Source organism: Danio rerio, chromosome 9 (assembly GCF_052040795.2).
Source record: "Danio rerio strain M-AB ecotype USA chromosome 9, GRCz13ab, whole genome shotgun sequence".
Lineage (NCBI taxonomy): Eukaryota > Metazoa > Chordata > Actinopteri > Cypriniformes > Danionidae > Danio > Danio rerio.
In genome coordinates, this window is record NC_141029.1 from 31,656,278 (window position 1) to 31,668,474 (window position 12,197).

The 12,197-nt window shown below is 35.5% G+C and overlaps 1 protein-coding gene across 16 annotated transcripts in view; it reads right to left on the minus strand.

Annotated features, from left to right (window-relative positions):
* The window catches only part of il1rapl1a (interleukin 1 receptor accessory protein-like 1a), a 269,892-nt gene that overhangs the window by 79,196 nt on the left and 178,499 nt on the right, over window positions 1–12,197 (minus strand). For all 16 annotated transcript variants that reach the window (NM_001077576.2, XM_087266966.1, XM_087266959.1 and 13 more), the window contains one exon: window positions 3,727–4,012. In NM_001077576.2, coding sequence (NP_001071044.2) covers window positions 3,727–4,012 — 286 coding nt within the window. The remainder of the gene's footprint in view (window positions 1–3,726; window positions 4,013–12,197) is intronic.

The window sequence follows — 12,197 nt, forward strand, 5'->3', positions numbered from 1 at the left end:
ATGGTTACTGAGTGCTTGGGGGGGCAACCTGCAATGCACTTGTCTTTCGTAAAATGCATAAACAAATTTACTACAAAAAAATACCTATAAGCTCTCTTTCTCTCTGCCCTATTAACTGTATGGCGAAGCCTATTTTTACACTCTCACTATTTCCAGACACCCGCATATGTCAGCACAGTCTCATTTTTATCACCCTATAAACCCAAAAAGAATACTAAAATATCTGCTCTCTCCTGCCGGTGTGCTGCCGAAAACTATTGTTTATGGTTTAATCAGCTCAAAGGCAGTCTCGGAGGAAAGAGAGCAAAAACAACTGCATTTCCTTTTTCTTAATAAACAATGTTCCGCAAGTCTAGTGTGCGGACTACATAGGCAGCCTCCTTCTTAGGCAGCATCCTAACTGAGCTGGACTCTCATAAGTGACTGATTTTACCGCTTGCGGTCATTAATTGGTTCCAGGGGATCAGTGTTTGGCTAGTTAATTTGGGCTGTTATCCACTGCCGGTAAAAGGCATAATCTTAACAATATGCTGACAAAAACGGTTGGTTCTTGCTGCGCATTTAAAACAGGCTGTGTGTGCTGACTATATTATTTCTTTGGATAGAAACATACCAGAAAATACAATAATTAAATCTTAAAAAATCTTTCAGTTATACCGATGTGAAAAGGATGAATTTTTGAGCTAAATCAGGTCAACGTTATTGACAAATTATAGGTGCAGTTATTATTTTATAACAATATTGTTGATGTCACTCTTTTAAAATGACTTTTCCAGCCATCTTTAAAGCAGTCGATGACGTAACTGCTTGCTGCATAAATTTACATACAATAACCAGAAAGTTATTATCCGTAGTAGATTAAATATTAAAGAAAAATCACAATTCAAACACCCACAAATTTAAAATGCCAGCGATTTGCATGATTGTTATTAAGCAGCAGTATATTCCAATCTGTGTTTGACCCAGAGAGAGCAGTTGTCATGTATAGTTATGAAACATCTTTAATCTTTCCAACCACACAGTATCAGTATTGTTGTATTATAATCATTTAGATTATCACAGAAGTACTGGGACAACTGTTTACAGAATTTAATATGTATTTAAACACTGATGTCTATCATAGAAATCTAATTAACCTAAATCACCTTTTTAATGTAACCCAACTTCAAATGGATGCTGTGTCATAACATTGTTGCACCAATATGAATTAACAACCAAGCGTTATAAGATTATTTTTGCCATTTTTATTTTTTTTTAATTGTGAGGACAGTGCATTGACAGGAAGTGGCAGAGAAAGTGTGTGATGTGCTTGGATGCCCACCGCGCAATTGCACTATATATCGGTGCACTGTCCACTAGGCTATAGGCACCCTTTAGAAATGTTTTTGGGCACTGAATTGTTCATTCAAGTGATGTGTTCAAGAGTCCTGAGTCATCCAATAATTAAACAAGTGAAGCCTATGACTGATTCATTGAATTATTCATTCAAAATTTGCTTTCAGAATAATAACGGAAATTAATTTACATAATTTTTAGAAAAGATAGATGGCAGCAAATAAAATGTAGCTAGAACTCCTAGTAAAATTACCTGTTAGTCTGTTAAGAATCATCGGGGCAATGATTTTAATTTTAAATAAATAAAATTATCTAATAATCTATAACCATATTTTAATCCCCACAGTATTTAAAGAAATGTACATATAGTAAGAATTTATTTATTTAAATGCACGGTTTACTCAAAAATTAAGTATCATGAGTCACTCAACCTATAGAATGGGATGTTTTTTTTCTTTCATTGAACTTAAAAGACAAAGATTTTGTGTCTTACAAATGAATTAAAAGTCTCCTTGAATCTCACAATCTTGAAAAATGATTTCAACCCAGGCTGATTGGAAATACATGCCTCAGTCTACATTTTCTACAAAGCATAAAGTACATTATTCTGGATAAGTGTCGTTGCACATTTTTGATTACAAATCATCTGCAGGGCGCTGTATACATTTGTGCAAATCTTAAATGTTACTTAAGGTACTTTTTTAATCCTTTTTGATCCTTCAAATACACGTCCAGAACAAGGCAGGGCTTGTTATACAGATCACCTCGCTAACAACCTAAACCCATCTCTAAACCTCTTTAAAAGCAAATGTAAAATAAAACAGCACTGCATAGTTTTAAACATAGTTTTACCTTGATTTTACATTACTTTTATCTCTTTTATAGAACTGTGCTAAACTGGAGCAAACTGACCACACTAGAAATGCTGATTATATTTGGATAGAAAGGTGAGACAAAATTATTTGAATACAAATCGTAGACACGGTTAAATTGTTTTGTGGTATTTATCTGTTGTTGGGCACAAATCCTCTAGAGGGTGCTGTATACATTAAATATGTTAAATATGTTAATTACCATATTTTTAAAATTCTTTTTAATCCTTCTAGTCCATAACAAGGCAGGGCTTGTTATACAGATCACCTTGCTAACAACCTAAACCCATCCCTAAACCCAACCAATAGTGTTTTCAAAAGCAAATGTAAAAGAAAACAGCACTGAAATCACATAGTTTTACCTTGATTTCACATTACTTTTATTTCTTTTATAGAATTATGCTTAACCGTAGCAAACTGACCACACCAGAAATGCTGTCTATAATTAGATGGAAAGGTGAGGCAAGCTTATTCTATTACAAATCATAGACATTGTTAAATTGTTTTGTGGTATTTATCTGTTGTGGTGCAAAGAACTGAATGAAAATATTTCTTTTTCATCGATAATATGTCCGACCTTGGCATCATACTGTCCCATAGTGTTAATTTTACCTACAAAAATTATTACAATGTAGGGTGAAGTATGTTTTTGCGGTTTTATAAAAATTGTAGGCTGAAGCACATATTTCCAATCAGCCTGTGTTGCATTACTCTCATTGCAAACTGGGATTCGTCTTCTTTCCAGAGGTTAACTTTTGATAGCATTTGGGAGCAAGTGTATGATTCCTTAAACATTTTCTAGTTGATCTCAGAGTACCTTTATACCTTGATAAACTCATAGGTACTGTACTGTAAAGCACTGTTCTCATCCTACAGCAGCGCAGTATATAAAAAAAAAATCACTCTTTCTGTCCTTCGATCCTTCTATCTGTCTGTTGTTTTTACACACACACACACACACACACACACACATATATAAAATACGAGTGACATTCTGTGATGCAAAAGTGAATATGATGAGTAGATTATGTGCTTTGACCTCAAGTTGGTTGGAACCTGAGCAAATGAGGACCCTGGAGAGTTGCCTGACTGTTTAATATGTGTGACAGTGGCCCGCGGCATTATGGGAGAGTGCCGGAGTGTCAGTGTTTGATTGATGGATGACAGAACGTCTCACTGTCCTCTGCCGTCGCTCACTTATTTCACTTCCAGTTTTACTGTCTCTGAGAAGATTCTCAATCCACACACACACACACGCACACACACACGCACACACACTGAAGAAGAGCAGACACTAATACACACACACTAATTTTCTCAGCATGACACTTTTCTTGAAGGCTTTCAAAGACAATCAGGAAACATCAAAGCAGGAAGTTAAGCATGTTTTCGGATACTGCTAATGTCCGAAAGGCAGAGTGTGTGTATGTGCGTGTGTGTGTTTCTCCCCGTGGATTTGCATATCTAAGCATATGAGTGTTCACGCATACACATGTGCGCACACATCTCTATTTCTCACCTCAAAACGCAGGAGTACAGACCGGCGTCCTGCAGCTCGGCAGGCCGGAACCAGATGGCATCTTCCTCTTTGCTCATGCGGGTCCCGTCAAAGGAGATGGGCTCTTCAAAGTCCCCATGTCCCAATCCTGAACTTCGGTACCACATCAGACTGAGTCCAATGCTCTGTGCCTGGGTGTAGTTGGCTCTTATATAACCGTAAAATAGAGCACACTTTATCCGCACCGGCTCTCCGTGTAACACCCGGTACTTCAGATAGTCCACGGACCAATCAGTGCAGCCGTCCACTGCAGAGAGAAAGAAAACGTTTAAGGAAAGGTTAACAGAAGGGGAAGCACATAGATTTCTAGACAAGATAATTGTTTAGTCAAGCTCTGGATTAAGGATATTGTTATGTTGTATTATATATGTACTGTTATTATGTAGCTACTGTGAATATTGCCAGCGCATTGAAATCCACATGACTTTGAAGCAGTAGATAACAAAACTGCTACTTAATATACAGAATGCTAACATTTGTTAAATAGCAATAATTATAATTGTCATTCTTGATGTGAACAGACCTTCATAAGGCATACAAATAATAAAAACTGACTTTTTTAATTACAGAGTATCTAAGTGGAAATAGGCCACACTGCTGCCAGAGGATGTTTACACTAGCTTCACCCATATGTCGAGTTGAAATTGTCAAAATTACAAACCATGCTCATTTGCCAACAACATCAGGGGTGTACAGAGTGAGGAAACTTTACAGTTTTAATACAAATTTCTTTGTAAATTATATAGCAGATTATAAAGGAATTTATATTGATTAAAAAATGAGTAAAATGATACAGAAAGTGTGAATAAAATATGGGTAATTAATAAAAAAGTGTTTATGGCTATAGGTTGAGGGGAAGTTGCAGGATGAGATATTTTAATCTCACCAAGGCAGCCAATTGATATTCATTCTCATTTACACCCCAAACTTTTACTGTAATCTGTTTTCACTGCATTTGAATATTTAAGCAATAAAGAATTCAAAATGGAAAGTACATTTGTTTACAAAGATTAGCCATGGTTTTTACCACAAAAAAACATTTAAATAATACAAATAATCAAGTAAAAATGTTTGAATTCATTCATTTTCCTTGAACTTAGTCCCTTATTCATCAGGGGTGACCAGAGCGGAATGAACCACCAACTTTTCTAGCATATGTTTTACGCAGTGGATGCCCTTCCAGCCGCAACTCAGTAGTGGGAAACCCCTATACACACTCACTTTTACACTCATACATTATGGCCAGTTTTAGTTCATCCAGTTCCCCTACAGCACAAGTTTTTGGACGGAGACTTTAATATTGGCCCATTCTATGCTGGACAAATATATGTTCATTCATTCACTCGGAGGAAACCCACACGAACACATGGAGAACATGCAAACTCCAAACAGAAATGCTAACTGGCCCTGCCAGGATGCAAACCAGCGACCTTCTTGCTGTGAGGTGACAGTGCTAACCACTAAGCCACTGTGCCACCCCATGTATGCATTGTTTTTAAAAAGTGAAAACGTTCAATTTGATCCTTCCGCTAAATAATTTCCTGACAGTAAACAGCAATATAATGTTCCTATTGTAACATGACTCACATACAGTAATAGATCTCAAATAAAAGAATAAGAACTGTTCTAATAAAACAACAGATCATCTTTCCTTACACATAAGGTCTATATATATCTCGCCATGAGAAAACATTCATTTCTGTCGTAGTTTATTTGAAATCAAAATGGATTGCAGCATGGCGTGAAAATCATCTAACAGAAAACTTCATTAAAAAGTATAATTTAATGAACAAACACTACCTTTCAAAAGATTGACTTCAGTTACTTTTTTCATTTCAAAATGATTCTGTTTATCAGCATTTATTAAATACAAAAAAAAAATTGTTCAATTGTTAAACATTTATTAAAATTTTAAATAACTGCTTTCTTATTGTATGTAGTTTTAAATGAATTTATTACTCCTGTCATTATTGCTTTTATTACTATTACCATTACTACTACTACTACTAATACTTATAACAACAATAATTAATATAAGAGTGGTTTCTGAAGCATCATGTGAGTCTAAATGAGTATTAATCTTTAAAATCACTTAAATAAATGATTACATTAAATGATAAACTACAATTGAACAGTTCTTTTATAGTGCTATAACATTTCATAATTGTGCAATTTGTACTGTATTTTTTATAAAAAAAAAAGCAGCCTTGGTGAGCAGGAGAAGCTTATTTTAAAACATTTAAAACACGCACGCACGCACACACGCACGCACACACGCACGCACGCACACACGCACACACACACACACACACACACACACACACACACACACACACACACACACAGACACACACACAGATGTAAATAAAAGATCTATTATAAATAAAACATGACTATTGATCTGTATCCTGGACAAGATCTATGTTTTATAATGGACACTTTTTAGCCAATACACTGCAATTCTGAATTAAATATCAGCTGAATTTGTATGTATTAACTTAAAATGATAGTTAAGCCAAAAATGTAAATTCTGTCATCATTTCTTCCTCATGTCATCCAAGGAAATGGAAACCAGAGCAAATGCAACCTCTAAAATCTATAGTAAGGCCTAAAATTAAAGTACAGTAAGTAAATTGTGACAGAATCCTCTTTTTCAGATGCAATTGCTCTCACAGTACTTTACTTTTTAGAGAGCCAAAGTATTTTAATACATAACACGCACATCAGATCCTGAAGGTTAAAAAGCCTCCCATTAATTTCTGCATGTGAAGCTTTAGATGGAAACACGCACATATGCCGCTGTGATAAAAGACAAAATGTGAGCTATTGAAATGCAGATTTTTTTCGACAGAAATTCTCATAATTATTGAGATGTTAAGTCAATATGAGGCAGAGTTCATTTTAAAGCTTGGTTGCTATAGAGAAGTTAACCCATGCAACTAATTATACACTAACTAATTATGTTTCATTGTTGTAATTAACTGCTGTGTTTTATAATGTTTGCATATGCGAGAACGTGTGTGTGTGTGTTAGGGGATCTCTCTCAGTGTGTGTGTGTGTGTCTGTACACTGGAGATGGCATGAGCTTGTAATAAAAGCAGTTAATTGCTTTTTGAAACTCTGGAGATGAGGAATATAGAGCTATTAAAATCTGATAGGACAGTCAAATAATCTACTGTAGAGTTTATTTCTAACATATATATATATATATATAAAAAGGAAAACCTAAATAGGCCTCACATTTCACATAATGTGATTTCGCAAAGTGCCCCTAACAAGGCCAACATTTTATTCATGTTTATTACATTAATCGAGATGGCACTGGTGGCCTTGAACGCAGATGATTGATGTGCTTCTGTTTCATTTGCTTTCCAAGTACAAAGACAGAAATAACAAGCACAAATTGTGATTAATACTATTGCTAATCGTGGCTCAAAAGCAAGGAACATTTTATATATGGAGTATATTAGAAATAATTGGTGTATAGTTTCATTAATTATTAAAAAGTCAAACATACAGGAAAATCCCTAAACTTAAAATGAGCTTACTTTCACTCTAGAGTGTAATGAACTTACAAAGCCAGACCAATAAAATAAACCATTATTAGTAAGGTTTTAATTAGATAATTTGACTTTTGGGGCGGCACAGTGGTTTAGTGGTTAGCATTGTTGTCTCACAGCAAGAAATGTCCCTGGAACGAGTCACAGCTGGGTCAGTTGGCATTCCTGTGTGGAGTATACATGTTCTCCCCGTGATCGCATGAGTTTCCTCTGGGTGTTCCCCCAAAGTCTAAACACATGCGCTATGGGTGAATTGAACAAGCGAAATTGGCCATCGTGCATGTGAGTAAATGAGTGTGTATAGGTGTTTCCCAGTACTGGGTTGCGTCTGGAAGGGTATCCGCTGTGTAAAACAAATGCTGGATAAGTTAGTGGTGACCCCTGACAAAATAAAGGGACTAAACCAAAGAAAAATGAATAAATTAATGTTCAGATTTTAATTAGATAACTTAACTTTTGTTAATTGCCAAACAACTAGTACAATTATGCAGTGCAATTTAAAAATGATGAAATCATAATTATGTGTGTGCTGAAATGCATATAAGAGTTGGTTTGTAAATTGTGAAATATTTATTTGTGTGTGGGTGGTAGTTTTTTGTCGTGCATAAGATACTTATGCATCAAGATTTACATTGTTTCTCAATGTAAGAAACATAAGGGCATTTTTATAAATATTTTTTGGAACTGTAAAAAAACTAAATGAGTTTTGGGATACTGTACGTGAGTTATCTGTGATGATCCTGGGAAAGAAATTTCACAAGAGCCCTTTAATATATCTTTTTTGAGGTGGACTTGACTGAGGTATCAGACACTCTTTACCAAAAGGATAGGTGTAATTTCTTATGTATCCAGGAAACATATTCTGTTAAACTGTAAACAGCAACTCCCTCCAACATTTGAAGTATTTAAAAATATTATAAATGACACGCTGCATTTGGAATATCTAACATATAGCTTAAAAAATAAAACAAACATATTTTTAGAAACCTGGAATATTTTTATGGACCATCTATGAACCCTTTAACCTGAACCTACAAAATACCAATTGTTATCACACTGACCACTCACAAGCTGTTATTTGATTCCTGTTTAATCTAATAACATAAACTGGATTTGTTGATGTACATGTTTTTATATTTGTATACTCTGATACTACTTAATACTGAATATTCTTTTTGTCAACTGATAAATAAATAATAATAATAATAATAATAATAATAAAGATTTACGTTGTTTCTGATGCCTGACTTAATTTTAACTAACCCAATGTCCTACAATGCCCCTGAAAAAAAAAGGTAAATAGAAAACAGCATATTTTTGTTTAAAGAAATCTACAGTGAATGTATGTAAACAAATCGTAATTTAAAGGGTTAAAATCTTTTGAATGAATACATTTTTGTAAACTGTAAAAAAGCAGAGTTCCACACAATTCTTTCATGTCATCCCTACACAAATCTAATCAATTAAGTTAACTTGATTATTTTTTACAAATTTAAGTGGATGCTGGTAAAGAAAGTGAAAGAAAAGAAAATTCAAATACGATACTTTCACTCACCAGCCACTTTATTAGGTACAACTTCTCATTAACGCAAATTTATTAGCAGCCAATTACATGGCAGCAACATGAAGACAGGGTCAAGACGATCTGCTGCAGTTCAAATCGAGCATCAGAATAGGGAAGAGAGGTGATTTAAGAGATTTTGAACGTGGCATGGTTGTTGGTGCAAGACGGGCTGGTCTGAGTATTTCAGCAACTGCCGATCTACTGGGCTTTTCACACACAACCATGTCTAGGGTTTACAGAGAATAGTCAGAATAAGAGAAAAAATCAATAAAAATAAAAATTATGGGCGCAAAATGCCTTGTTGATGCCAGAAGTCAGAAAAGAATGGCCAGACTGGTACCAGCTAGAAAGGAAACAGTAACTCGGATAACCACTCGTTACAACCGAGGTATGCAGAAGAGCATCTCTGAACGCACAACACATCCAACCTTGAGGCAGATAGGCTACAGCAGCAGAAGACCACACCGGGTGGCACTCCTGTCAGCTAAGAACAGAAAAACTAAAACTACAATTCGCACTGGCTCACCAAAATTGGACAATAGAAAATTGGAGAAACGTTGCCTGGTCTGATAAGTCTCAATTTCTGCTGCAACATATGGATGATTGGGTCAGAATTTGGCGTCAACAACACGAAAGCTTGGATCCATCCTGCCTTGTATCAATGGTTCAGGCTGGTAGTGGTGGTGTAATGGTGTGAGAAATATTTTTTGGCACATTTTGGGTCCATTAGTACCAATTGAGCATCATGTCAACACCACAGCCTACCTTAGTATTGTTGCTGACCATGTCCATCCCTTTATGACCACAGTGTGCCCATCTTCTGATGGCTACTTCCAGCAGGATAACACACCATGTCATAAAGTGCTAATCATTTCAATCTGGTTTCTTGAACATGACAATGAGTTCATTGTACTCAAATGGCCTCCACAGTCACCAGAACTTAATCCCTTGGAGCACCATTGGGATGTGGTGGAATGGGAGATTCGCATTATGGATGTGCAGCTAACTAATCTGCAGCAACTGTGTGATGCTATCATGTCAATATGGAACAAAATCTCTGAGAAATATTTGCAGTACCTTGTTAAATCTTTGCCACGAAGGATTAAGGAGGCAAAGGGGGTAAAAACCAGTGTGGTGTACCTAATAAAATGGCCGGTGAGTGTATATTCAATTGTAAATTGACAATGACTTTTTTGTCTAGCTTTTTAAAATTGAATTTAAAATAATTTTTACTCAATTTTGATTTTTATTAAAACTGACAAAGCAGGTTTTAGAGTGCATGCTTTATTAAAAGGTTTTACATTTAAATCAAAGTGCAAACATAATTACCTTTGTAAGACCATTGTAATCACAAGTATTCAAACGATTAAGCATTAAAAGGACAAGAAAGAATGTGTTTAATTGTCATGAAAATAATCTCACAATGAAAAAAGAAAAAAAAATCATTTTGTTGCACATTCGTAACAATTTTTAAACCTTTGAAAAGGCTGAAATGTGACCAGGATATTTCTTAACATTGCTCCTGAAAAATCACCCGACAAAAGCCCGTCACAGACCCTACATAAACACTCGCACAAATGTCCTTCAACTTGTTTTGAGAGCATTAAAAAACACAAAGGCTTATTATACAGCTTTACATCCCCGAAAATATGACTCTATTCCAGTACAGAAAATCTCTTGTCATTGAGCTCAGTGCTCTGTGTTCCTGCTTGACTGCATTGCCCTTGACCAAATTCACAAACGGCTAAATCCGTCTCTGTAATAACTTCCCAATTGTGTTCAAATTAAGTGAAACCCATTACAGAACATTTCCTCCCCATTGCGGAGGACAGAACATCCACTCGTTACTTGGCTTTCCATCGATGCTGAAAGGTATGAAAATAAACAGCATAAAGCGTGCGGAAATGCTTTGTGACACACTGCTCATGTAGAATATGCAGCCCTCCAGACGTTTTCCTTCATGCTGAACCCAAGCTCTCGTCACTTATGAAAACGCTGAGCCAATAGATGGCAGTTTGCTGAATCTTTTAAATGAATATACGATAGCGAATCGGTACGATTTGATGACATGCGCATTCTGCCAAATCGATTGCATTTAATATGACAATTACATCACCTTTCTGTCCCACTCGGCTCTCTTTCTTTCTCCATCCTGGGCTGTTTTCTTTCTGTTTTGTCTTACATCTGTCTTGCATCAGTATGCTGTAACTGTACTGTCTGAAATGACTTCGCTAAACCCTGTTAACCTCTTCAGGTGTCATCATACCTTGCTCTCCGGTAGTCCCTGTTCACCCGCTCTGCCACTGTCCGTGGTGCTGAAGTCCAGCTCTTTCATTTAATTTTCATGCTCTCCTGAGAACTGCTTTGCTTTTCATGTTTGGGGTCGCAGAGAATAATGTTTGTGTCAAATAATAATACCAGTCTCGATCTTTGGTATCTTTTTTCCTTGGAATTCTTTCAATCGGCTCATCTGATTTTAATCAAATCCAATCAGATAGACATTACCGAAGGTTTATCTTTCTGTTTAAACCCAAAGTAGACATGCATGTTTGCCTTATTAATACTGTATCAGTTTGAGGTCAATTTGTTCTTCGCAAAAACTGACATCCCAAATGTTTGGCGGTTATCTATTAAAAAAAATACAGTCATACAAAAAACATATCATGATGTCTTCAACATTAATAGGACTGTTTTCTGAGCATTATATCAGAATATTAAAATATTTTAATAATAATTACTGAATAGATTATGTGACATTGAAAAATGAAGAAAAAATGCAAACAGTTCTACTTTGCATCACAGGAATAGATACAAGAATAAAATATCTTTAAATATATTCAATCTAAAAGACTCTCATTTTAAATCAATTGTATATTTATATAAACATATACATTTGTCAAAATATATCTATTACAGTATATACGAGCTTCCTTAGAGCCAAATTTATGCAATACCAATTTGGAATAATAATAATAATAATTCCTTACATTTATATAGCACTTTTCTGGACACTCAAAGTGTTTTACACATTTTAGGGAGGAAACTCCTGATCCACCACCAGTGTGCAGCCTTCACCTGGATAACGTGTAGGCAGCCATATCACGCCAGACCACACACCAGCTGATTGGTGGAGAGGAGACAGAGTGATGAAGCCAATTATGCAACCCAGGCTCATATTGAAAACAAAACGCTATCTACATTTCTGAAGAGCGACAAATACGTCCCCGGAGGTTTTTTGCAGTTTTTGTTTTTTCTTGCAAATCTACCAGAGGCCACTGTATACATTTTTTGAGATCTCAAATTTCTCT